Below are 26,597 nucleotides of genomic sequence, written 5' to 3' on the forward strand. Positions count from 1 at the left end.
AAGACAACCTTTCATTTATTTAATTTCCAGTCAAAACAGCCATTATGTACAAGATATTGTTTTTCAGGATTAGGAAAAAAAGTGAACAGAAAAGAAATTTAACAGAAAATTGCACAGAATTCTTGTCAACTAAATAGAACATCAAATCAAATTTTCAGCATTTAATATGCCCACTGTTTACCTTCCGTTCTTTTCAGGAGACTTGATTTCAGTTTTTCATACCTCCAAAGTTCAGTCTTAGTAACTGGTTGCACTTTTTGCTCCACACAATCCAAGTAATCCTAAACTTTCAATGACGTTGAGGTCTGGACTCTGGGCTAACCAGTCCATTTTGTTGAGAACACCAGTAGCTTCTTGTTTGATTTGCAAATTTTCCTTTTTTATGACTATTTCTTTTTCTCAGTAACAGCTTCTTGACCACTACACATTTTGTCAGACTCATAGTGCTGAGTTGTCTTCTCACGGTGGAAGGATGGACAGAAACACATTGATTTGTTCAGATCTGAAGCAAGAGAGGAGCTTGATTCTCTGCTCTCTCTCAAAGATGAAAGCGTTAAGTACTGTTTATCTGATGGAGATGGTCTTGATGGTCTAGCAGGTCTTGCACGGTTCTTAGGAGTCCCAGTTTCTCTGTATCTGTATTTTTTAACTCACTGCTTTGACTGGAAATGAAAGAAATGAAGGGTGTTGTCTGACTTCTGCCCAGTACTGTATGTACAATGCTTTAGAAGCCATAGCAGCATGGCTACACATCAGACTGACAGTAACAGTTACCTATGACTTTACACTCCAGTATGGTTGGCTGCAGCCTCTGTAGCACGTGCTTAATGAGCTTGCTCATTAAGCTCTCCTGAATGGCCTAAGGTCAAGCCACAGGCATATTCACACCTGCACTGAACTCACAACACCTTTGCAGGACAGAGATTTGTTGGATGTTTCAGCCATCGGCCCATCAGACCCGGATCAGACCCGTTTCCCAAATGAAGTTCAGATGAACCGTGGGCCTCGGTGAGCTTTAATCACTGCCTGCAGCCCGAGTTCTGCTAGTGAAAAAAAGAGGTCACAACAACAGTCTTTATTAAACATCTATAGGGAATTTTAATGAGAGGGCTTGTTTTGATGATGTGATGCCTTTTTTTCTCTCCCGAGCTTCTTTTCATTTAGCTGCACGCTGGCCTTGGGCTTTTATCATGCTCTGATATTGTCCTCCCTCCTTAACCGCCGCTGGGTCACGCTGTGTGTCTCTCCTGCTCAGAAAAAGGAGTGAGCCGCTCCTCTTTTCGTGCCTATGAAATCCTTGGCTCTTTTTGAGAGCGGTCGATGGGACGGTGCTAATGGAATGGCATAGAGAGAGAACAATAGAGCAGAAAAATGAGCAGAACTCTGTGTGCCTGTACCATTAGTCCACTACCTTTCCCTCAATGGAGCAAGAGATAGCGCTCCATTCGTCCCTGTGTTATGGCCTTGCTCTTTCATTCCCCATTCTCACCCTCGCTTTCTCTCTCTCTCCCTCTCTCTCTCTCTCTCTTTCTCCACCGCGCAACCCCTTTGCCACAGCCGTTGTCGAGGACCACAGAGCCAGTGAGTGGTTGCTAGGTAACGGGTGAAAGCCGAAATCCCTCGGCAGCTCGTTCCCTCTGCCCCGACCTGCCTCCATGCTCACTCACTGTTTAACTTTTATCTCATCAGAAGGAAAGTGTCTCTCCCTTCTCAGAGAACAAGACATTTCAGCAGAGAGGGCAGCACCAGGGGCCATTCTTTGAAGATATTAGGTAATGTCCTGCAAAGTAACATGCAGAAATATATGCACCCACCACTTGCTGACTGAAGGATTTTTGAATTCTTTGTTCTGGAGAGCACAGATTTTGAAAGAGCAAACAAATGGAAATGTGCATTTTACGAGGGGCGGGTGATATGCAAAGCTTGGCTGTAGAGGGGATTCAAGGGGATGCCATCCCCCCCATAAAGAAAAGGATAAAACTGATGTAAAACTACAGTTCTCCCAGTTCCATCCCTTTTGATTATCTCCATGTTATTTCTGATAAAAGTCAAAAGTCTAACATCTATAGCAGAGGTCTTAAAATCCAGACCTTGAGTCCAGTGTCTAGCCCTGGATTTTGTAATCATGATAGCCACTCAGTTACATTAATAGTTCACCTAACTACCAGAGAATCCAAAATCCAGAACTGAAAATGGGATTTAAGGTCTGGATTTAATACATAGAATAATGTATTTAGTATTGATATAAAAAAATGGACACTCTACACACAGAATAAGATGTATGCAAATGATGTTTTCTTGCAGTAAAAATGTTTTTGAAAAAAAAAAACAACCTCATTGAACTCACCATCTTCTCAATACCGCTGGTTTTTATTGTGATCCCATGCAAAAGCCAGTATTCCAGTACTAATAACAAACTGAATACTGTTAAAAATCTTTGCGTACACACTAAAGGAAAAAACTTTGTGGAATTTAAGCCTGCAAATGCCTGATCATATAAAGAAATATTTAAAAACAAGAGAATATAAACTGATTAAAATAACTTAATATCATGATTATATTATTCAGTATAAGATACAAAGTTTCACTTTCAGCAAAACAACAAATTAAAATGGCTTGGCTAAAGAAAACACTTGCTATCAGTATTTGTACTCAAGGATCAATGCACAAAAGAAAGCATCAGAATTGAAAGTATCAGTACAGTCAATACAATTCAGTATTGATCTGCACATCATTATATTTTACTCCTAGGGCCCCAGAGGACAGGCTTCATAGTGGTGGACTTATCCTTCACTGGGGCTGATGCTTTAGGCAAACATACAATATAAATGTATACATTATACAATATAAATGTTTACATACTATGGGAACAGCTGCTCTCTAGAAACACAGACATCAGAAATAAAGGAAAAAATGTGAAGATTGCAGGGTAAACTGTAACTCTTCTTCAGCTTACTGTGCACCAGCAATTATCTAGTGATATCTGAGCAGTGGACATGTGACTAGAATCCCAATTAGCAGCTGTGCAAATATGCTGTCAGTATAAGAAATTAGCATGATTGGGAGAAATGTATACATGAATGTATTTGGCCAACAGTGGGCAAGCACATCCACGGCAATGGCAGCAGATAGACAGATGATTCCAATGAGGGGCTTTCCACAGTGAGTGTTTTCCTCTTGGACCTGAACATTGTGAAGCCATGTAACAGTAAACTCACTGCAGTTAAGGCCGGTGATAAGGGATTGCAGATCAAAATGACGGTATTGGCTAATATTTTATGTCTCAGTGCTAATTAAACTACATAGTTTAGCTATTCTAAATGTTTAGAGACCTGTACATGGTGGATGTGCCCAACCCTAACCAAAAAATCCTAAATCTGGCAATCTAGCTAACCCTGTACATCAGGTCTGCCCAATTCTGGTTCTGGAGGTCTACCACCCTGTACAGTTTAGCTTCAACACTAATCTAACACACCTGATCCAGGTAATAAAGGCCTTCAGATGTATCTGAACATTAGAGCCAGGTGTGTTGGATGTAAACCCTCCAGGGTGGTAGATCTCCAGGACCAGCTAAGTAAGAATTGAGTTGATCAACTTTAAAATTCTGATTTTGTGAAACAAACCCAGTTCACTGCAGGAACAGCGTGGTCTAAAGGAGACAGAAGGCATTATCGCTGAATCTCTGTAAAGCTTCATACTGTGCTTGGAGGTGGTCAAATAATAGAAGCTGTTGACATTTGAGAAGACACTCCCATCATTTCCAGTGGGGGTAAAGAAGTGGAAGACTACTCTGTGTCGAACTAAAGATGTGTTAAGGACAACTACCACGGGTACGCCTTTGTCCAACTGTCTATGAAACTGACTCGTCATGTACACAGCATTGTCATATGCCACCACATTAACCAAATTCTTTCTGGTCCTTTCTTGTGGAAAAAGTTTGGATTTTTACCTTATTTATCCATTATTTTAATGGGTCTACCCTACAACCATATGTTGTTAATCATATCGCTGCTGTCGGAACAAAACCTTGTATATTTTTTTCAGTTTTTGGCATAATTTGAAAGTACCTTTTGGACAAATTTCTTGATGAATGCACTAAAAGAAATGACCCAAAATGACTGGTATCATTAACGTACATGAAAAGTAAAGCATGTTTGTTCCTTCTCCTGTAAAGTTATCATTTTGGACACACGAGGTTTTGTTCCGACAGCAGCGATATGCACATATCATTTTGTCAGGCACTCGCATAAAATGTTAGATAAAATGTTTTTCACTGCTGATTTGATGGTTTTGTGTAAACATTTTTTGTGTGTATTTTTATATGGTTAATTATTTGGCAAGCTATTTACAATGTGTTTTCATTACAGTTTAATGGACAGGTGGTATTTGCTTAATTGTACAACTGTAACCCACTACAGTTTAGTGCACATCCATAATTGATTTCAGGTGTGTGGTAATTGGATGGCATCTCCTGAGTAGAGCAGGAGAGAGAGAGAGAGAGAGAGAGAGAGAGAGAGAGAGAGAGAGAGAGAGTGAAAAGGAAGATAGAGGAGAAAAAGGAAAAGGATAAACAAAAAAGAGAGAGAAAAAGAGAAATAAGGAGAGGGAGGGAGAGAAAGAGAGCCAACAAAAGATGAGGGAAAGGAAAACAAGAGAGAGAAAAAGATGAGAAAAAAGGGAGAGAAAGAGAGAGATAATAACACAAGAGTGAGAAAAGGGAAAGTGGAAGAAGAGGAGAGTGAAAGATAAAGGAAAAGGAGAAAAGGGTAAGATAAGAGAAAAAGAGAGAAAGTGAGAGGGAGAAGAGAAGGGGAGGAAGAGGGACAGAAAATAAAGCAAGAGTGAGAAAGAAGGCAGAAGGAAGAAAGATAGAGATGACAAAGACGGAGACAGAAAGGAAGAGAAAGAGCAAGAGAGAGAGAGAGAGAAAGAGAAAGAGTAAAAGGCTAAGAGAAAGAATGAAAAAGAGAAATGAGAGAGAATGAAAAAGAGAAACAAAAGAGTGAGAAAAATGAAAGAGAGAGGGGGGGTGAAAGGCACAGCAAAAGAATGAAAAGAGAGGGGATGAGAGAAAGAAAGCACTAAAGAGAGAGAGAGAGAGACAAAGAAAAACAAATGGGGAGAGAGAGATGTTTGTGTGGGTGTGTGTGAGAGAGATGTTATGTATATTTTGTTATATTTAATAATAATATTGAATCACCTATCAAATTGCATATAAAGCATTCTAGAGTCTGGAGGAACAGACAGAGAGAGAAAGAGAGAGAGAGAAAGAGTGAGAGAGAGAGAGAGAGAGAGAGAGAGAGAGAGAGAGAGAGAGAGAGAGAGATGGCAGCCAATAGGTGTGAGTGTATGAGTGGAATAGAGATGAGGAGGAGATAAGAGGGCGGAACAGAGGGACACACTCCTCACACTTGCTCCGATCACACTGCTGCTCATCGCTTCCACTCCAGACTGGGAAGGAGGGATGAGCTGTGTGAGCTGTGTGAGCTGGGGTCCGGTGTGTGTGACGGAAAGCCGTGAGCAGACAGTGCGTGCTGAGTCCCGGTAAGCGGCGGGCCGTTCAACATGAGCGTGTAGCGCGGTTCGCCCTGCACTCGCTCACTGTAGCCTGATGACGGCTAATCCGATTATCTAGGAGGGCAGCAGACGCCTCGGCTCTGGAGACAGAAGTAGCGCGCAGTGGACCGAAGTGCTGGAGATTCAGCGACATTCAGCTGCCACAACCATGAACCCCCACACCGTCACCCTGCTGCTTTTTACAGTCTTTTCAACGCTGCCCACTTCGTGTCCGTCTCAGTTTCCAACCTCGCTCATGTGAGTACTGAAATCCTGCTGGTGCAGCCTTTATTTACGCTCGTGTAAGTGCGACGCCTCTGACGGGGAAAAGTGCTTCTGTGCTTCCGTGAAAACTGTTCAACACTTTTTCTGGCATAATTCAGTCGCTGAGACGTCAGCAGAGTTATTCATAATGATCTGATGTGAAATAGTTAAGTGTAGAGAAACTTATCGACAGGGGTGGTGATAGGAACCAGTACGGAGGTCCAGAGAGACCATGAGGTAGTTATCATTTTCTGGACTGTTATCTCGAGATAACAACTTATTTTCTCGTGATCTCTAGATAACAAAAGTTGTTTTCCTGATATCACAACTTAGGAGTTAGTTGTGATATCGAGAAAACAACTTTTTTTGTTATCTTGAGATCACAAGACAGTTAAATCGTGATCGTAAGATAACAGTCCAGAAAATTATAACTACCTCATGGCCTCTCTGGACCTCTGTCAACCAGGGGTCACAATGTCTACAACACACATTTTATTTGTTATACAATAATGAGCGGTGAACTATATGTATAATGTATAAAAACTCAGGTTTTTGATAAAATTAAAACTGAGGTAAATCTGGAACAAATAACTTTTCGTTCAGGACTGTTTTGTCCTACAATGCCCTGCACATATATATCTGGATTGCAAGGCTTTTAAAAATATGTTTTAGACCAAAACCTTCTCTCTAAACTATCACCAAACAGTGTCTCAAGCATCGGGCAACATATCCATTACCATTTCATTAGCTTTCTGTGCTTGAGCCTTTGGATGCATTGACAAGGATGGCTGGTCCAGCACAGTTTGTTGATTTCCTTGCTCAAACAAACCTGATTCATCCTATCTGTTAACTGCCAGATATGTTTAGTGGGTGTGTTTGAATAGAGGAGCTTTCAAACTGTGCTGGACACTGGCCCTTCAGCACTGGAGTTGTGCACCCCTGCATTAAGCACTTCTGATGTCTGGTTCCTATCACCACTGCTGTGAACAATTCTGACTCTGCAAGTTTCTGTAGAACAGAGCATTCCACACAAAATCACTCTGAATGACTTACATTTTTACACAATTTAATTAAGCAGCAAGTTTGAAAAAAAAAATAAAATCAGTAGTGTTCCCCTGTAGCCCCAGTGTCTGGAAGCTTCACTGACCATATAATGGTGGTGGTGGTATCATGAGAAGTGTTTCATGAATCTTTCCCTCATAGTCTTGAGCTTTATTCTCTTTTATACAAAGGCAGTTTTTAAGTGATTTTTTCATCTTTCTTTATTAGATGCTGTTGTGCGGCAGGAGTGTGTAAAAGTGAACTAGCTTTGGCTCTCTTGCCCATGTTTTTGGTGAAAGTCCTGTCCAGCTGTTCTGGGTGTTACTCAGGGTGTTGTATGGCTCATGTATGGCTCAGAGTGAGAGTGAAAGAGAGAGTGAATTGATAAATGAAGGACAGAATGTGTGGTACATTTAGAAGATTTCTCATATACACTATTTGACCAAAAGTTTGTAGGCATCTGCTTATCAATCATTTCCTTTGAAATCAAAGGTGTTAAAGGGACTTTGTCCCCCTTTACTGCAGTAACAGCCTCTACTCTCCTGGGAGGGCTTTACACTAGATCTTGGAACATTGATGTGACGACTTGATTGCCTTCAGCCTAAAGAGCATTGGTGAGGTCAGCTACAGATGTTGGATGATTATTTCTGGGTCGCAGATGCCATTCCAACTCGTCCCAAGATGTAGTGGACAGTGCCCCATCACTCCAGAGCACAGCCAAGTACTGGGGGGCTTACCCCTGTGGCTCACACTTGGCATTGGGCCCAGTCTATTGGCACTGCTTTTCTATGGAGATTACACAAGATGAATGTGCAAAGTTAAGCACTTGTTTCAGCAATGGGTGCACCTTAGCTACCTTGAATGAGTGTCTGGATACTTTTGGACACATAGAGTAAATGGAATTTGACTGGGCCTGTATAACAGGGTTGAGTCCAAAAAAAAGAAGAACATAAACAAGCGCACAATCAAGGCTTGAACCATGGCTTTGGTGCAGTGTTTGGTTTAATCTGCCTTCATCAACCAGTCTGATGAGAGGTAATTAGTGGCCATGATCTTGTGTGTATTTATGTGTGTCTTTTTCACTGTGTGTCTCTCAGGTCAGAAGCGCACATTGTTGTTAGTCCTGCTTGTTGCAGGTGCTGCTGTTGGTGCAGACGCTGGCTCTGTAATGATCTATTATTAGTGTTGAGGTGAGATGAGAGCGGCACTCCTGAGGGAGGCCCCGGGCTGGAGCAGGTAATTATTCCCCTGATGAACAGGCCTGCCAGGGAATCCAGCTTCACACTCTCCCAGCCATAGACACACACACTCAACTAGGACATGCTCATCCACAGCCCACTTATTACAACAAAAACACTGCACGTCCCACCTGGACGGAGACAAAAAATGCACAAAGACCTTAAGGACGGGTGATATGACGATTTTAATAAAATTATTTGGCATGATAAACTTTTCTGAGCTATTGTGTGTGCTATCAGTGCTTACACAACACTGACCAACTGCTTGTTTAAATAAAAAAGGGGTTAATCCCTCAAAAATTCAGTAACTACATTGAGTTCAAAGCAAACTGGCTGAGCTTAGGCTTAGGTTATAGAAGTGTGTAATAAACTTAGGGGCTGCTGCTGGGCACTGTCCATTTAAAGGAGCTCTCAAGTGGTTAAACCTGTTGTTGGGTGATCGCACAGTTACAGTAACAAATCTGCGATCACATTTGTCATCATTTCCACTGTCAAGTGATCCGTAGCATACCTGAGTAAACATGTTGAATTTGCTGGCTCATCTTGCTGGGGTACCGAGTGTATTAACCCGGAACATAGGGGTTGAGGTAGAAATAGTGCAGACCATTGATTTGGTCAAACACAACCCTCACAGAGTCATGACACATCATCATTTGGGCCAGAATCTGTTACTGTCTGTGATTCCGCATGAAACTAAGTGCCAAGTCAAACTCCTCAATTGTTGCTGCTGTTGTTTGTAGTGTTGGGGTTAATGCAGTACAAAGTAACACATTACTTTTTCCCGTAACAGTGCAGTGTAACACATTACAGTTTAAGTGCTTGTAAACACATTACAGTTACTCACTTAAAGAGCTTATATCCTACATTTTTCTTGTACCTTATTTTTCCCTTGAGGTCCACTTGTAACATTTGTGTGGTTTTATATGCCAAAAATAGTCATAAATCATTTTCACATGACCATTTTCCAACCTCTGTTTATTCCTTAAAATTAAACAGGCTGTTTTTGGTACAGAGCCTTCAAGGCCATTATAAGATAAATGAGCTCTGTTCTGATTGGTTGCTTTGTATTGTGCCTCATTCAAAAAACATTCAGAGCTGAAACACTGCTTAGAAATTCAGTGGGAATGGATGTGGCTAAACTGCTGTAGGCTGAATAGGTGGATAGATGTAAATGTGTTGGTTCCCATGACATCACAGAAACGGTGAATTCAAAACTTGCTGTTTTTGCAGCTTAGTTTCCATATATGGACTGTATGGACTTGGAAGTGAATGGTACATTTTGAAACTTTACCAATGTTTGAATATGACGTCAAATTTGGTTCTCCGTGATATGATAAGAATTTAGTTATTTGCATTACTTATTTGTCTCTAATAGAACAATATTAATAAAGTGCGATGCAGTTAAATCTCTAAATTTCCGCTCTTTATTATGTGTGTATGTCTTTGCATGTAATATGCACATGCATGTGTTGCCTGCAACAGCTGACTGCACTACTTAAATAGTGAATGTGAGCAGCGCAGTGTGAGCACGAGAGGAGCCGCGAACTCAGTGAACAGTCTGTCGAAGCAGATATGAAAGTGATGGATAAAGATCCCCATGCTGAAGAAGACTGAGCTCACATTCTCACCTAAACAGGCCACACTTTTCATTTAGTAACAGCTCTGTAAGCTTTTTTTACATTTTATTTATAAAAGTTATATTCTGAGGCAGCTGTTTTTAGACCGTTTTCACTGGATAATTTCTCCTGTTTCAAAAAGCATCAGCTGTTTATAATTTTAAGCAGCATAACCAGTGGTGTCTTGTCGAAAGACAGGGATGCTCACTGTGATTGGCTGTTTCTTTCTAAATAATTTAGTGAAAGGACTGTTGAGTTTTTTCCCCTGTGCTGTTCAGTTTTTGCAGTTGTGGATGGGCTTTAAAGCAAGATAGAGGTAAAGATGAGTGGTAGATTACTTTTACATGAAGTAATGAGTAATGTAATCCCATTACAGTTTGAAGTAATGAGTAATGAGTAATGAGTAATGTAATCCCATTACAGTTTGAAGTAATTAGTCATTTGTAATGGATTACCCTGCTGAAAAAATAGACTGTTAGAACCATCAGTATTAAATCCTAAAGGTTCTATGCTTTTTTCAGCAGGGTACTTAAAATAGAAGTGTAAAATGAATAATATACAGACATTTTAACATATTAGTTTAGTGTCGCCTAAACGTTCTGCTTTTCTGGAGTACAATAAATACATCATCATATATCAGTTTGAAGCATCAGTCAAACACAAATACCTATAAACCATGCTAATATTGTTTTAAAGCAAAAATCTGCAGATACCGATATGATTCCAATATCGTGCACGTCTATATTGAATGCTAGAGTATTGAATTGTTTACCATAGAACAGTATTGAAAAAGCATTGAACTTTTGATAAAGTGTGCTAAACAAATTGTTTGAAAAGGCATGATACCATTTTTTCTTTTCCATCTGTGTCTACTTTTCCAATACGGATACTGAAGTCTTGAGTGTATAAAAAAGCTTTAAAATTAGCTATTTCTAATTGAAGCACTTCACTTAAGATGAGCAACTACTAAGACGCTACTACCACAGGAAGAAACACACAGCTAACAACATGACATCACAGCACTTAAAGACATTTTCAGAGCACACGATATGCATCACCATATTTCTTTTTCTAAGGTTAATAGAATAGAACCAGCTGCATTTAAAAATGCTAGCAAAAACAATTATATTTATTCAATATTTCACATACTGCACTAAATCCAGTTAAAAAAGCCTAATTATGTTCATAATAAAGCATGGTAGGTTAGTGTTCTTTCAAGGGTACGTATGATGGAAATCTGAATTTCCCTTGCTTATTATATATCGCTGCTGTTGGAGCAAAACCTTGTATCTCCAAAATGGTAACTTTACAGAAGGAAAAAACATACTCTACTTTTAATGTAAGTCAATAAAACCAGTTTTTCCAGGTAATTTGGGGCCATTTCTTTCATCATGAAATTTGCACACAATGTAAAGGCAAGAGGTTCTTTCAAATTATGTCAAAAACTGAGACGTGAGGTTTTGCTCCGACAGAACAGAGCACTTTTAACACATATCAGTCTTAGCGGTACAGTAATAAAAAAAGCCTGTTTAATTGTAAGGGATAAAGACAGTTTGGAAAATGGTCATGTAAAAATTAATTATGACCAGTTTTGGTACATAAAACCTCAAGAAGAAAAATGTAGTATATGGGCCCTTTAAGTAGTGATAGAATCCACTTTGTGATGTAATGGGATGTAGTTTTCCCAATAAGTATTAAATATAATAATTTTTCATGCTTGTAAGTATAGGTTTCTGCTGTTTCATGCCAGATTTGTTACAGAAGCTGGTGATCAGGCTACACTGATTGAGACAGAGGAGGGATGAGTTTTGAGCCGAGGGTATATAGTCTCCATGATTGACGGCTCGGGCTGTATCTTTAGATAGACGTAGGTGGATGCTGTCATTCTGTTTCCCTTCATCGGGATGCAGCCTTTGGTTCCTGGAGGCATTAGAAGTGTCTATATGCGCACGCACATTCTTTACCGAAGTCTGTTGTGTCTTCTTTTGTTTATCTTGTTGTGGACTGCTGTGTGTTTACTGATATCCATTAGCAGGTTCATCACAAACAGTAACTTCACCTAGACATGTTCTCACGAGGCTGTTTACAGTGATATACCATGTTCGGCCTGTTTTCATAAATAAAATTAACACAGTTTATCCGAATCTGCTTACGTGAGCATTTTTATGTGCCTCAGCAGCAACTGCAATGGTAGTTTTGCTGTTTTAATCTAGTGCTTAGAGATGTTTTTCCTAAGGAAAAAAGGCTGGAGTCACTCTTCTCCTCCCTGCTCAGCTGAGCTGTAATCCTCATGCTGTAAAGGGATTAAATGGCTTATTATAGAGGAGCTCAGGGAAAGTCAGAATGCTGAATGGACCTGAAAGTGTATGTGAATGAAACTTCATGTTCACTGGATTAAACTCATTATGGTCATTGATGAATTCTGAGCATAAAAGGCTTTTCTTCAAAACCACTGTGGCCTTGTTCTGTGATGGAGTACTGCATTTATCCCGTGTAGAATTATTAGGAGACTGATTTATGATAAACATGCACACACACACACAGACCCAGTAAAGACTTCAATTTGAAGTGTTTTTTGTTTCAGATGGACAGTTTGGGAGAGTGTGTGGGGCAGTTTTGTACACACTTAAAAAAGATGGTTCTTCAAGGGTTCTTAAGTAAAGAAAATGGTTCTGTATAGAACCTTGAACACTCAAACCCTTTGCATGACTAAAGAGTTCTTTGCATCGTGAGAATGTTCTTCAGGTTGATATAGAACATGTTGTAAATGGTTCTATATAGAACACATCTTCTAAGCCGTTTATCCTTCTGGGTCACGGGGGGAGCTGGAGCCTATCCCAGCAGTCACTGGGTGGAAGGCAGGATACACCCTGGACAGGTCACCAGTCCATCGCAGGGCAGACAGTCAGACATGTACATTCACACACACACTCACACCTAGGGGCAATTTAGCATGTCCAACTAGCCTGACCACATGTCTTTGGACTGTGGGAGGAAACCGGAGAACCCGGAGGAAACCCACGCAGACACAGGGAGAACATACAAACTCCACACAGAAAGGACCCTGGTCGCCCAGCCGGGGAATCGAACCCAGGGCCTTCTTGCTGTGAGGTGACAGCGCTACTCTGTATAGAACCTCTTTGAAAAGAGTTCTAATTAGCACCAAAAATGTTTCTTCTACGGTTACAAGATTGACATTGTAACAATATAAGAATCCTTTTTGGTGCTATACAGAACCCTTTTCAAAAAGGTTCTGTATAAAACTGCATACAACACATTCTCCATCAATCTGAAGAGCCTTTTCATGATGCAAAGAAATCTTTAATCATGCACATGGTTCCTTGAGTGTTCAAGGTTCTATATAGAACCATTTTCTTAACTAAAGACCCTTTTTTTTTAAGAGTGTAGGTGATATATGGGTCAGAGGCAGCTGAAGTCCTTGGAGTGTGTCTGCGTGAATAAAACAGTTTTCGCCTTCCGAAGCCCGAACATGCCCACAGTTAATGTTAGTAATGAGTTCTTTTTTCCCCTTTAAACTCAGAACATCAAACCATGGGCTGCTTTTCTAATGAAGAGGAATAAAGAGAGAAATTGGCCATTAATGCAGAGTTCGATTATTAGCAGACTCTTTCAGCAGACTCGCAAAAACAGCCCAGATTGCATTAGAACATTTCAGACACTGTGTCCAGATAATGCTCTAATTATATCAGTGCAGCATGGGCAGAGACTATAGAAATATTAGACACTGTAGAAATAACTAGAACTTTCAAAAAGGGTCCAACCAATATGAACATTTCATTACCGATACTTATTAACCAATAACACCAATAATTTTATACGGTCAACCCTTTCATTCATTGTGTCCACATATGGTGTAGTTCTGTAACTGTTCATATAATTTATGCATGAAAGGGTTCAAAGTAGTTTTAAACATTGCATTACTGATTGATATTATTGTCAGGTGCAGTGAATTGCCACAAATGATTGACACTTCCATATATGTGTTAGGACTGTGTTGTATATCACACTGACAGAAATAAAGGTATGAAACTGTCACTGGGGCAGTACCCCTCTTGTTGCTGGGGTGGTATCCTCAAGGGTACATCTCAGTACCTGTAGTCAGGGAACATAATTGTAACATAATGCAATGAAATTATATTTTCTAAGTTGTATTGACTCCACACACCCCGTCTCGTCTCCAGGCTTTTAATTTTATTCTTTTGTTTTTAAACATTAAAAGATACAAATATATACTTTTCCACTCGATAGAACATATTTAAGGTACACAGTTGGACCCTAAAACCACTGTTGTACCTTGAAGGAAACATTGACATCATTTGTACCTTGAGAAATGAAAAGTGTACCTGCACAGAACTGTTATTTCTAACAGTGCAGTGTGTTTATTTAGCTTGCTTAGTGTGAGCTGCAGGTGAAGAGGTCAAGTAATGATGTAACTGTTTTTTGGTGCCTGTTACAAAAAAGACCAATAATCTAACAATTCAGCCCAAAAAATCTACCATTGAGCAATTAAATTTATGATTGCTTTCCTAATAGTCAATTTTTAAAAACTCAAATAAACTGCAGGCATTCACAAAATCTTAAATAATAGCTGTATTGTTGTTGGAGTGGAACAGTATTCTTAGCACTTTTATTGGCTGCTGTCTGTTCAGCCTGTATTGCTATAGTAAAGGTAAAAATTGGTCACAGCTGGCATAAGACCATCAAACCACTAAAATCCTCAGAAATGACCATATTGATGGCCATATTGATGGAGATTTTGGTGACTTGGTTACCAACCAATTGATACACTGGCCACTCCCACTTGAAAACGTATGGCATAATGCATAACATCCTTCTGTCCGTTAGATGTTGAAATATTTTGTGGGATATCAGATGCTTGCTGTCAAATAAAGCTCTCCCACAGTGCAAACAGGCACAACATGGGCTGGATAAGCGCCCACTGAGCAATCCAGCGCTGTTTATTATGAAGCACTGGTGAGTTGCCCTCCATTAGCAGTCAGTCAGTGAGCTGGTGTGGTGCTTTGGAGCTTCTATTTCCTGAGGAGCGCTGAGGAGATGATGGGGCTGCTGAGTGTGCTCCACAGGAGACGGATTCACACCTTTTCTTTGAACTCTGCCATTCATCACTCTTCTGTCTCTCTTCCTGGCTTTCGAGAATGAGGGAAGTGCTGAAGGGTGCCATTAGCTTGTGTTGGAAAGCTTGGAGTGTTTTTCCTGTTTTTTTTTTTTTCTTTGAAAGAAGCTTTTACAAAAAGCAAAACAAAAATCCTCCATTCTGTGGTGTGAGCATCCTGTTGAATGTTCACGCAGAGTGTGTTGTGGGTGTATTGTCAGTTCAAGGCATTCATGAGCTGAACATTAGGTGGGCTTTGTCAAGACTTAAAACATGCTTTTTCACGTTGCTGTTTTGAAACATCTGAGATGTGTAAATAGGATGGCCATGTTGCTGTGTCATGTTTTGAAATTGTCTTGTTTTTTTTTGTTTTGTACTAAAAAAAAAGGTTAAACTAATATTTAGATGTTCAATTATTCATATGAAATAATAATAATAACTAATAATTGTTTAATCAGCTTAAATAATCTCCATTGCCAGTAGAATGGGATGCCCTCGAGCAACCAGACACAAGCTTATGCCAACCGTCAGCTAGAGAAAGACAAAGCCCCCAGTATAGGGCTGTGGAGCAGTGGAACTGGGTTCTCTTGAGTGATAGAGCACAACTGAATACCTGTGGGATGAGTTGGAGTGACATTTATGATCCAGAACATCAGTATTTGACCTCTCCAGTGCTCTTGTGGCTACAATCAAACCCTTACAGCAATGTTCCACCATTTAGTGTATATCCTTCTCAGAAGAGTAGAGGATGTCACTGCGATTCCCTATTAATACCCTTCATTTTGACATAGTAGTAGCCTATGTTGAATTTATTCAACTTAAAATTATCCATTTCCATGTGAATAAAATATACACCAACAGTCTTGTCTGCAGTTTACAATTGTGGTGATATATTTTTTAAAGGTGGAAATGATGTTCATATTTAAGTAAATTCAGTGCATCACTGTTTTCAGTGCAGAAGTGAGAAAAGAGCAGGTATTTGGATATGCTGGGACATACAGTGTATATAATGTAGTTATAACTGAAGTTTGAGGGGAGGAGCATGGCTGAAACCCCTCCTTCTTTCAACTGAGATTGGATGCACATGGAAAAAATGTAACTTTTTGTAACAAAGATATCAGATTAGCTGGTCCAGAGCATTCTGCACATAATGAAAATACTTCTCACAAAGTTTGAGTGCCTTTGTAATATACTGGGCAACATAAAGGCAAATAAAAAAGAAAAAGGGTCATGAAGGCTAAAGTCAGTAATCTACCCATGTTGGACTAAACAGATTCAGTAATCTGTACACGCATCATCAAGAACTTTTCATTCATTGCCATATTAATATTTTGAACACAACCCGTGTGTGTGTGTGAGTGTGTGTGTGATTGTTATTCTGCTGAGCATTGCGAGGTCTTGGCCTCCCTAGACAGCGCAGAGCCAATCTGAGGTGTCTGAATGGGGCTGCTGAACTTTTGCCTCTTTAGCACTTTGATGTGAACAACAGCCATTTGGTCCATCGCTGCAAATACATCAAGCAAGCAAACAGAGCGTGTGTGTGTGAGAGAGAGTAAGAGGGACATACACGCTCCTTTCTACGTGGAGTCAATGCCTGTGCTTGGTTGAAGGAGCAATGTTTTGACCTCCTCCTCCTGAGTGCAGCAAAGTACAGGGATGAGCCATAATCAGGTTTGATCCCAGTCTTGCCACTCGCTGTCCAAGGCTGTGAGACCCAGCTGCTGCTGTTCTCATTCGGACTGAATGTGCGGTGTCTTTTCTCACTACTTCTGTATAAGAGGAATTCCATTCCTAAACGCTTTAAAGGTCACTTGTTACAAATGAGTGTGCAGCATTATGGAATGAAACATTTCATATATATCCTGCCCATCAAAAGTTTGACCTTGCCTGGGGCTGAACGATTTGAGGAAATATCCTAATTACGATTTTCCTGACCAATATTGAGATTGGAATTTAAGTGCGATTATTCACCAAGATGACCAGCGCATGCATTTTTTTGTGTATGACTTGTGGCTTGAACGCTGCCCTACCTTATGAGGTTGAATTTCCTTTGTTAAGGCAGTGTTGAATAATGTCAGATATTTCAGCCCTTGCAATTTGAAAATTTCACTCGTTCAAATTACAATTTCAATTTAAAAACAATTAACCATACAGCCATAATATTGTTATATTTATCATATTTATTTCCTTCTACGTTACTTTCTCAAATCTAGACAGATTTGTAGAACTAGAAAGGACAAGGAAAATAAAAACAGTGGTCCTTTCGGTAGTTTGTATATAAAGAAATCACCACAATCCTTGCCTTTGAACAAGACAGCCAGTTATGCTGACTTACATTATGAATGACTGATGCTGTTTAAATATTCATCAGTAGAAACAGTTGTGTTAAAATAAAACGTTTGAGTTAAATGTAAAGCTCACAGGGCTATTCCTGAATGAAAATTAAGTCTGGTCTGTTTAGGTGAGGTTGGGTTTTTCTCTTCTTCACCACTGGGATTTTCACCCAGTAGTTTCACATTAGCATGATTAAACATCTCGACAGATTTTTCACCAACTTTACAGCACTTCCCATGCTTGTGTTGTGCAGTCAGCCATCACAGGTAGTGCATGTACATGTGCATGCAAATTACATTCAAAGACAAACACATGATATTTATATGTACAGAAAATGTACAATTTAAAACCATCACACGTAATTGCTCTAGAAACATATGAGTAACACAAGTCTTGAAATTCTTATTAAGTCAGTAACTGTAAAGTGATCACAAGAATTTGTACTACAACTTATACTACCTTACTACACGGAAAAGTAATCATATTACTGTAACGTGTTACTTTGTACCATGTTGTCCCTCAACACTGGTTGTAGTGTGAGAAGAGATTGCGTCAGGGACTGTAGGAGAAAAGACCACTCTAAGAACAATGGACTTGTGGGTGGCTTCTGCTTCAAGCCACAAGGCCGGACCCCCCCTTCATAAACCGAGGCAGAGTCTTAGAAATAAAAGTACCACAAAGGCTTCTTGCCATAGAAGAACCACATCAGTTCCCTGAATTTTCATGTTTGATAAAGAGATATATGTGTGTGTGTGTGTGTGTGTGTGTGTGTGTGTGTGTGTGTGTGTGTGTGTGTGTGTGTGTGAATCACCTTTTAAAGGTTTAAAGAACCTTTATGTAAAGGTTCTGTATCAATTTAAGGGATCTTCTTAGAACCTTTAAATTATGTGATAGTTCTTTAAACTTTGCTAGATGTTCTTCTCACTCACACATTTCTTTTACAAAATGTTTCTCCATCCTTTAAAAGTTTTTTTAGGGAGCCAAAAGTGGATCTTCTCTTGCAAAAAAATCTTTGTGTAGTCCTAGAGTGTAGGACCAAGAGATAGGAGTGAGGAACAGGGAGGTGATGGGCAGCTGGTTGGGTGAGAAAACTTTGTCACCAGAAATAGAAAATAGTGATAGAAATTTGTAGAATGTTATAGAAGCAGCAGGTGAAGCTTTAAGTGTGGTTTTCCACCCAAACTTCAGTTATTTCTAGACACACAGCTATTTGCTAGTATACTTTTGCAACACTTCATGTTCACCACAGCGTCTCTCACTATGAGGGGAAGGTTTTAAATATTTTTTTTTTACCAAGCTGTTGTTAAAATTGCACTGAAGATCTTTGGGCCTAAAAGTTGGTGTAAACACCTGAAAGGTTTGAGTGATGATGAGTGTTGACATCACAACAAGAGGATGAAAGTGCTTTACATTATTCTCAAAGTAGCACAAATATTGCATACATATTTATATATGTAATGTATTTAATAAGTTAAGAGTTTGCATTAAACACACTCCCTTATATTAAAACATATTTTGAAAAGCTGTTTGTCCCCAAATTTTTGAGAGGTTATGTATGTAGGGGTGGGTGACATGGCAAAAAATATTTCACAGCACTTGAAGACATTTTCACAATACATCATATAAATCACAATATTTGTGTTTTAAAACTACTATCAAAAAGTATAAATGATTTTTCTTCAACATGTTACATACTGTGGCACAGTGAATCCAGTTATAAAGGATTATTTATGCTCCCTTTCTAATCAAGCAGTTGTTTAGTGTTCTTGAAGTAGTGACGATATCCATGATATGCTCAGTAAAGCATATTGTGACATAATTTCTCAAGATAACAATAAAATATTGTCAAATTGCCCTCCTCTACATGTATTTAAGTCTTTGTTTGTGTATATATCTTCACATTACTCTCTTTCTGTGCAGGATAAAGGAATGGGTGGATCAGATGCAGCAGGAACTGGTCACTCTGGCAGACACGGCCAGCGCGGGAAGGAGTCTAGCACAGGTTTGAAACCAATTAAATATCAAACCACAGCACTCATTACACACACACACACACACACACACACACACACACACACATACACACACACACATGTTTGAAGCTTGAGCCCTAACCTCACGTTACAGCTCTGAAATGTGTCTGAAAGTAGTGAAATTTTCAGCGCCGGCGCGAGACGGTTTAAAACTTTAACACACTTGCTGCCTGTGATGTTAGATATAAGCAGTAAACTGAATCAGTTGCCAGCCTGGTCCTGAAGACAAATTTGCACTGGCAGAAAATCCTTTTGCTTCCTCAGATGCACTGTAGTCTTAAGATGGTCTTAGACATGTTCACGCAGTAACATGTCTTTGTCTGTACAGCCTTACAGTGCTATTAAAACTACAGAGCTTTTGGAAAATTCTCCCCAGTACATTTAACCCATAGTAGTCTAGCCTTTTCAACTCCTTGGGACCACTGGTGGTTTCAAAACACACTTTGTCATATTCTTCATAACTTTCATTTTTCATAAGCTACATTCAAAAGGTGGGTGTCGTATGAGAGCTGTAACTCTCTTCTTTCCAGTCAAACAGATGGGTAATGTAATATGCCCTTATAAAAAAAAAGAAGCTGAACTCACAATTTTTTTTTGTCTACTGAAAGTCGACCCATTTTTCCACATATCTGGGCTATAAACTATAAACAGATGGCGTCTCTTCAGTGATCTGCTCTGTAAAAATTATTTTTATAAAATAATACAAAGAGCATCTAAGATTTTTGGCTTTCGGCAGTAAATCGTAAGCATGTAGCAATATGTGTATGATCAAAAAACACATTTTCTGTTAATTTGAGGGGAGCTTGAAAAAAATAAATAAAATAAAAATTTACATTTATTTCCTGCAGTTACTGAATAATTTGCCTTATGATTTGGTCATGTAAATTCAGATGGAAAAACCAAAATATACCCTGCTGAATAAGAGGCTAGAGTTACAGAAAGTTTGCCAAGATATAAAGGAGGATTTTTTTTTCTTTTTGCAAAACAAGACTTCAACAAATTTCCATACCATTTCAAACTTTGGAATCACTTATGCTTTGTGTCATTTAATATGAAATAAAAACATGTACAGCATAGATTTAAACTAGACTCCAAAAGGTATTTTTATGCTTTATTAAATATTTGAATAAGGATTCAAAGTTATTATATACTATGATTATCTGTTTACAAGTTATCTAACTCAAGATTTGATCACCGCTTTTCAAATATTTCTGCAGGCCTCCTAGTGGCCATTCTAACTGAACTGAAATCAACTTGGATATTTTTATTTATGTAATCAAATAAATTATTCCTTGTAAATCTGTTGTCTCTGAAGCTCTTTGTGTGTGAAATGTTGTGACTCTGTATTAAGCTGCTAGTGAGTAATAAGAGGTGAAATGGGAGAGGTGAGAACCCCCTTCTATGGAAACAGTTCACACCTCTCCACAAAGATGGCCATGCCAAAATAAAAAAAGCACATCTGCAGCTTTCTTTTCTACAACTGCCAGAAAAAAAATAGCATTTAAACCCAATAAAAACACTTTTATAAATGTTGACTTGCTTGCTGACCTGTGAAGCTGAAAATCCAATTCACTTCCAGTTTTGTGAATCATACACATTCCCATCCAAATATATTCCATAAGTGAACAAAACAGCTCCATTCATCACTCTGACACATCTAATGCTTCTTTGCTTCCTACTAATTATTTGAAAGCTATGAAATTGCACAGGACTAGCAGACTGAATTCATTTTAAACATGTGTCTGAAACGAAATTGGTTTTATGTTGCTGAAAACATTGATGCCAAACATTTGAACAACAACGTAAATCATAATAAAATATCTCTTCTTCTACTTATAAACATAAATGTGGTATTGAATGAAGGTTTGGACCCTCTCCTCCTTTAACAGAATTCCTCTGCTTGTTTTAAAATAATTCAGATGACATAACACTATGCTTCTGTGATCACTGGCAAGGAAGGCAATCTGTAAGGATAGAGAGAGTGATTCGTATCATCCGCTCCCTCCCACCTGGGAATGTGGAAAATCACAAACCCCCTGGTCTCTCCACCACAGAAGGCTCATGCCACAGGCTTGGATTATTTCCAAATCAAAGGGCTTGGCAGTGTTACCAGAACAACGCTTGGGAGTCAGTTTGTGTCAGTGTCTAATGTATTCTCACTTCTTCACTGCAGATCTTTATGGATAATCAGCATTACTACACTGTGGAACCCAACAATGCAGCAAAGCTGGTGGAAAACGCAGCACGGAATATAGAGAACTTTCTTAAAAAGCGAGCAAAAGCTCTGGAGGTAAGATCAGTACATCCACCATTTAACCCATCCTTCCAATCTGGGAAAATGTACTATGAACAACCAGTGGTGTAGCTATGGAAGGGTCTTTGGGGGACCTAGGGCACCCCACTTGAAAGTAAGGCCGCCCCAGATTCCTGATCATTAAAAATGTTCTCAGATGCTGAGGGAATTTTTGAGCTCTGGTTGCTAGTTGCTGAACTCGCACAAACCACCAACCCCCTCCCCCCTCACCACAACCTATAAGCGGCACCCCCCACCATATGGAATTCTAGTTATGCCACTGCTATAAACATTGTGTTTAAGTAAAAATACTGAATCATACCCTACTTAGAGGAAGGAATAATGCAGTACGTGGTCATTATGATGCATGAGTTGTAGTCCCAAGACTCTGGTTATAGACTGGGGCGATCAGACACTTATTTGTGACTGAAAACTGAAGAACAGATTTTTTAACTTGGGGTTTGTTCACAGAGTAGAAGACTGCTACACTCTAGCTTTCACTCTCCAATCACCCTGCCATCGCTGTGACCACAGATGTGTAGATTATATGTGTGTGTATGTGTGTGAGTGTGTTTGTTCACATGTGTGGGCCAGCTGGCATTGTGCTTGGATGGCACAGCTGATGGGCGAATTGTCTGCCTTTGAGAGCCTGTGGGTGTGTGTGCCACTGCAGATGTGCTGGGCTTCCCCCGGTACACTCACTTCAGCCTTCTAACCTCGACGGATGGCTCAGTACAGTGTGTGTGTGTGTGTGTGTGTGTGTGTGTGTGTGTGTGTAGGTGTGTGTGTGTGTAGGTGTGTGTGTGTAGGTGTGTGTGTGTGTGTGTGTGTGTGTGTGTGTGTGTGTGTGTGTGTGTGTGTGTTGCATGCATCAGAATATAAAAGGGCACACTGTAGGGGTATAAATCTACCCCCTCACAAACTTTTGATTGTTCAAATATTATTCAAGCTTTACAGAATGATGGTATCCATTTTAAAATGCTATAATACAATATAGAAAATACCACAAAAAATATAAATATAGAAATACCACAATACCACTTTTTCTTTTCAATATCGATATTGAAACCTCTATACCGATATTGAAAGAATGCACTTGTGGGTGGAGGATAACAGCGGTATAGTGTGTACCAACCCTGTACCAGCCCTGCACACACAGTCAGCAAATAAACTTATATATTTATGTATTGATTTTTTTTAGATATTCAAAGACTAAAACAGTTATTCATTTGTTATGCCTACAGTTTTCTGTACAACACTGGTGTAGTTAATGAATGAGCTCATATAAACAACTTCTCTATGTTTCCCTCTGTGCTCCATCCATTTTTTGATAAAACAATATCAAAAAAATCCAAAATAATCAGTCATATATGAAAATTTTATTGATTTAATTAAATTCTGAATTAAATTCTTTAACAAAATTGCTAATAGTAAACCCAAGGGTTAGTTAAGGTGCCAAGCTGCTAGTATGCTAGACTAGCTCGTCACGAGAGTTTTCAATCATAAATGTCTATTTTTACCTCAAATCATATCAGCATTTCTGAGGCTGTCTCCAGGGGAACATGGTGGTATTCCATGGTTTTATCCGTAGAAAAGATAAAATAAACCAATCAAAATGACTTATTAATCATTGAATTGACCAGTCACATTGTGCTCTGTGCAGCTTGCATGTGTTTTTCTTCTTCATGACTTGTGAGGATTTACCTGTAAAATGGTCTTGGAAAAAAAAAGTGGATACACACAGAAATGCATTTTTAAAAGTCAGTATATGTTACTGCCAACTAAAAGTCAGAACACGGCATATATGCCTGACTTCACTACTGGAGAATAAGTTGATTACGGTTTTTTAGGACAGGGGTTCCCAATCTGAGTCCTGGTAACCCCACACAATACAAATTTTTGAGCTTTGTCTCGTCTGGCACACCTAATTCAACTTGTTAACAAATTAACAAGCTTCTCGTGGGCTGGGTCTGCTGTGCATAGGTTCACCAGGACTGAGATTGGAAAATTGGGAAAAAGTACTAAATACACAATATTTACTCGGTAGTGGAATATGCAGGACAAGCCATATATCAAGACTTTTTCATTATTAAGTTTGAAAGTAGCCTCAAAATTTTATTTTATTATTACGGTCAAATGTAATCGATTCTGCCACTCCAAAATGTATGTGATTTAGTCACTACCTTCAGACTGATGCATCAGTGCATGTTTACACCTCTAGCATTGGCATGCAGTGGGGGTCTCTGAAGTGATCAGGGCTGTGGGGCAGCGAGTAGTTTGGCTGGATAATTGTGTTTGTGGGGGTGCAGGTTAGAGGAGGGCATTTATATAGAGGTGTGGCTGAGCGCAGGCCATCCGTCAGATGTCCGGTCATGTTTTAGTGAGGGACAGGTAGGCCTGTGGGATCATCTCTCCATCACCCTGATCTGTTTTAAAGTGAAGAAGGTGTTGGAGTTTAAAAGTATAGTTTAGGAGGAGCTTTTTTAGATAATCCTTAAGCTCTGCTGTCAATCAAAACATGCAAACCTATAAATATACAGCTTACATCAACTTCTATTCACTTCCTTCTTTCAGCTGCTGTCAGTGCTGTCCCTGTCTCTCTGTTCTGATTAACCATGAGCATCATACAGTGTATCAGAATGGACCACCTTTTTCAGTGATATGAAAATACACAGTGAATTCTGTGACCTGTTGCTCCTGCAGTTTTTCATCTTTTCCATTCCTGGTGGTTTAATCTGATAAAGAGACCTGTGATGCAGTATTTTAATTTTAAGTATTGGTCAATACTGATCTGATCCGATATTCGGATTTGCATAGATAATACAGCCAAACAATTCAGGTGATATATACTCGCTGACCACTTCATTAAGTACACTTTCTTGTATCTACACTCATTATCCATTTAAACAGTTAAGTGCACGTAGATTGCAGTCCAGCTGTTTCTCTGCATACTTTTTTAGCCCCCTTTCACCCTGTTTTTCAATGGTCAGGATCCCCACAGGACCCCCACAGGACCACCACAGAGCAGGTATTATTTGGGTAGTGGATCATTCTCAGCACTGCAGTGACACTGACATACTGGTGGCTTGTTATTGTGTGTTGTGCTGGTACGAGTGGATCAGACACAGCAGTGCTGCTAGAGTTTTTAAACAGTGTCCGCTCTGTTAGACACTCCTACCTTGTTGGTCCACTTTGTAGATTTAAATGTCAGAGATAATAGCTCATTCGTTTCTGCACAGTTTGAGTTACTTATCCTCTTGTCCTTTATCAGTGGTCAGTTTCTGGTCACAGGGCACTATTGGCTGGATATTTTTGGTTGGTGGACTATTCTCAGTCCAGCAGTGACAGTGAGATGTTTAAAAACTCCAGCAGCTCTGCTGTGTCACTAACACGCTACCACGTCATTGTCTCTGCAGTGCTGAGAATGATCCACCACCCAAATAATACCTGCTCTGTGGTGGTCCTGTGGGAGTCCTGACCATTGAAGAACAGGGTAAAAGGGGGTAACAAAGTATGCAGATGAACAGATGGACTACAGTCTGTAATTGTAGAACTACGAAGTGCACCTCTATGGTGGAGCTGATAAAATAAACAAAGAGTGTAGCTACAAGGAGGTGAACTAAATGAAGTGGCTAGTCAGTGTATGCAAATATGCAAATGAATTAATATTACGTTAAAATAATTTTGTTTTTAGTCAAATCAAATCAAATTTATTTGTATAGCGCTTTTTTACAACTGATGTTGTCACAAAGCAGCTTTACAGAATTCTAGTAAAGACAAAGTTTTAACATGAAATGTAAATCCCCCAGGTGAGCAAGCCAGAGGCAACAGTGGCAAGGAAAAACTCCCTCAGAGCTGAGGAAGAAACCTTGGGAGGAACCAAGACTCACAAGGCGGGACCCATCCTCCTCTGGTCAAACTACCTACAAAATTATTATACTACTAATATTAATAGTAGTAGTAGTAGTAGTTAGGAAAACTTCAATGTAGGGTGGGCAGCTAGTCCAAGGCAAGTGGCAGTAGCTGGGGCATGGGCAGCTGGTCTGAAGCGGGTAGCAGGAGAGCTCGACAGACATTCATTCATCAATGTCCGGCCGGACAGGTGGACAGTCGTTTACTCTGCATTTTAGTATGTTCATAATGTGGCACACTGAACTCAATATGTTGTTCTCTTGTTCTCCTTTAATAAAATGGCCATTTTATAGTGTTTAGTATTGAATTATGATCCAGTTTGGTCTGATGATTTAGCTACTAGTTAGTTTATCGTGCAGCACTAAAATCACTTCATTTGTGAGAACTGCGATACACTTCAAACATCTTTGGTTGTGTGGACTATTGTTTAAACCGAAAGTGATGCAGCCTGGCCAATAAAGGAGAATGTTTCTGCACTATTGTTGTTTTGCCTGGTAATGTCTAAATCATGGCAGGGGATTCTTTTATTCAACAAGCATTAGAAAATAGACTGGAAGAGTAATGGCTGCATGCTCACATATTATGCGGCCATATTTTGATGACAAATGGCTAGTTCACAGTCGAAAATGGCATATTCATTTTCCACTTTAAAATAGTTCTGCACTGCAGACATTTAGACCACGTTATCTCCTGAAAACATGCCTCACTGCCGCAGGTTTTGGATAATGTCGGTTTATGTTTATGACATAAATAGAGAACAAATAAGAAACAAAAGATCAGAGGTGGATTGGGCTGACTTTAACTGATATCCGATCCATTAAAATATGTCTCAACCAGCTCTGATCCCGATCTACTTCATCAGATTAGGACATCCCTGATAATTAGTTAAGTTGGGCATATACTATTAGTTCTGATTGTCCTCTGCCTTTAAGATTAAGTCTAATTATTGTCTATTCTACTCTGTATTCTGCTCACTTGATAGTAGGTCTGCACAACATAGTTTGTTAATCATTATCACAATATTGCCCAATACAGTGCTTATATCGCAGAAACCTACAATATGCAAATGAGGCCTCTAACCAATCATAGATTCTGTGAGCATCTTGACCAATAACAGATGCTCTTTCATGAGTGTTTCTAGGGTTGTTTGGACAAATCAACATTTATGTGATTCTA

General features: G+C 39.4%; 1 protein-coding gene across 2 annotated transcripts in view; it reads left to right on the plus strand.

Annotated features, from left to right (window-relative positions):
* The first annotated feature begins 5,358 nt into the window (after window positions 1-5,358).
* LOC118817770 (voltage-dependent calcium channel subunit alpha-2/delta-1) overlaps window positions 5,359-26,597 on the plus strand; it is a 130,514-nt gene continuing 109,275 nt past the window's right edge. Inside the window, exons 1-3 of one of the 2 annotated variants that reach the window (XM_036584684.1) lie at window positions 5,359-5,814; window positions 19,104-19,185; window positions 21,390-21,506. In XM_036584684.1, coding sequence (XP_036440577.1) covers window positions 5,726-5,814; window positions 19,104-19,185; window positions 21,390-21,506 — 288 coding nt within the window. In that variant the 5' untranslated portion in view covers window positions 5,359-5,725. The remainder of the gene's footprint in view (window positions 5,815-19,103; window positions 19,186-21,389; window positions 21,507-26,597) is intronic. The other variant, XM_036584683.1, reaches the window with a different exon arrangement.

This window comes from Colossoma macropomum, unplaced genomic scaffold (genome assembly GCF_904425465.1).
Source record: "Colossoma macropomum unplaced genomic scaffold, Colossoma_macropomum, whole genome shotgun sequence".
NCBI classification, from domain to species: domain Eukaryota; kingdom Metazoa; phylum Chordata; class Actinopteri; order Characiformes; family Serrasalmidae; genus Colossoma; species Colossoma macropomum.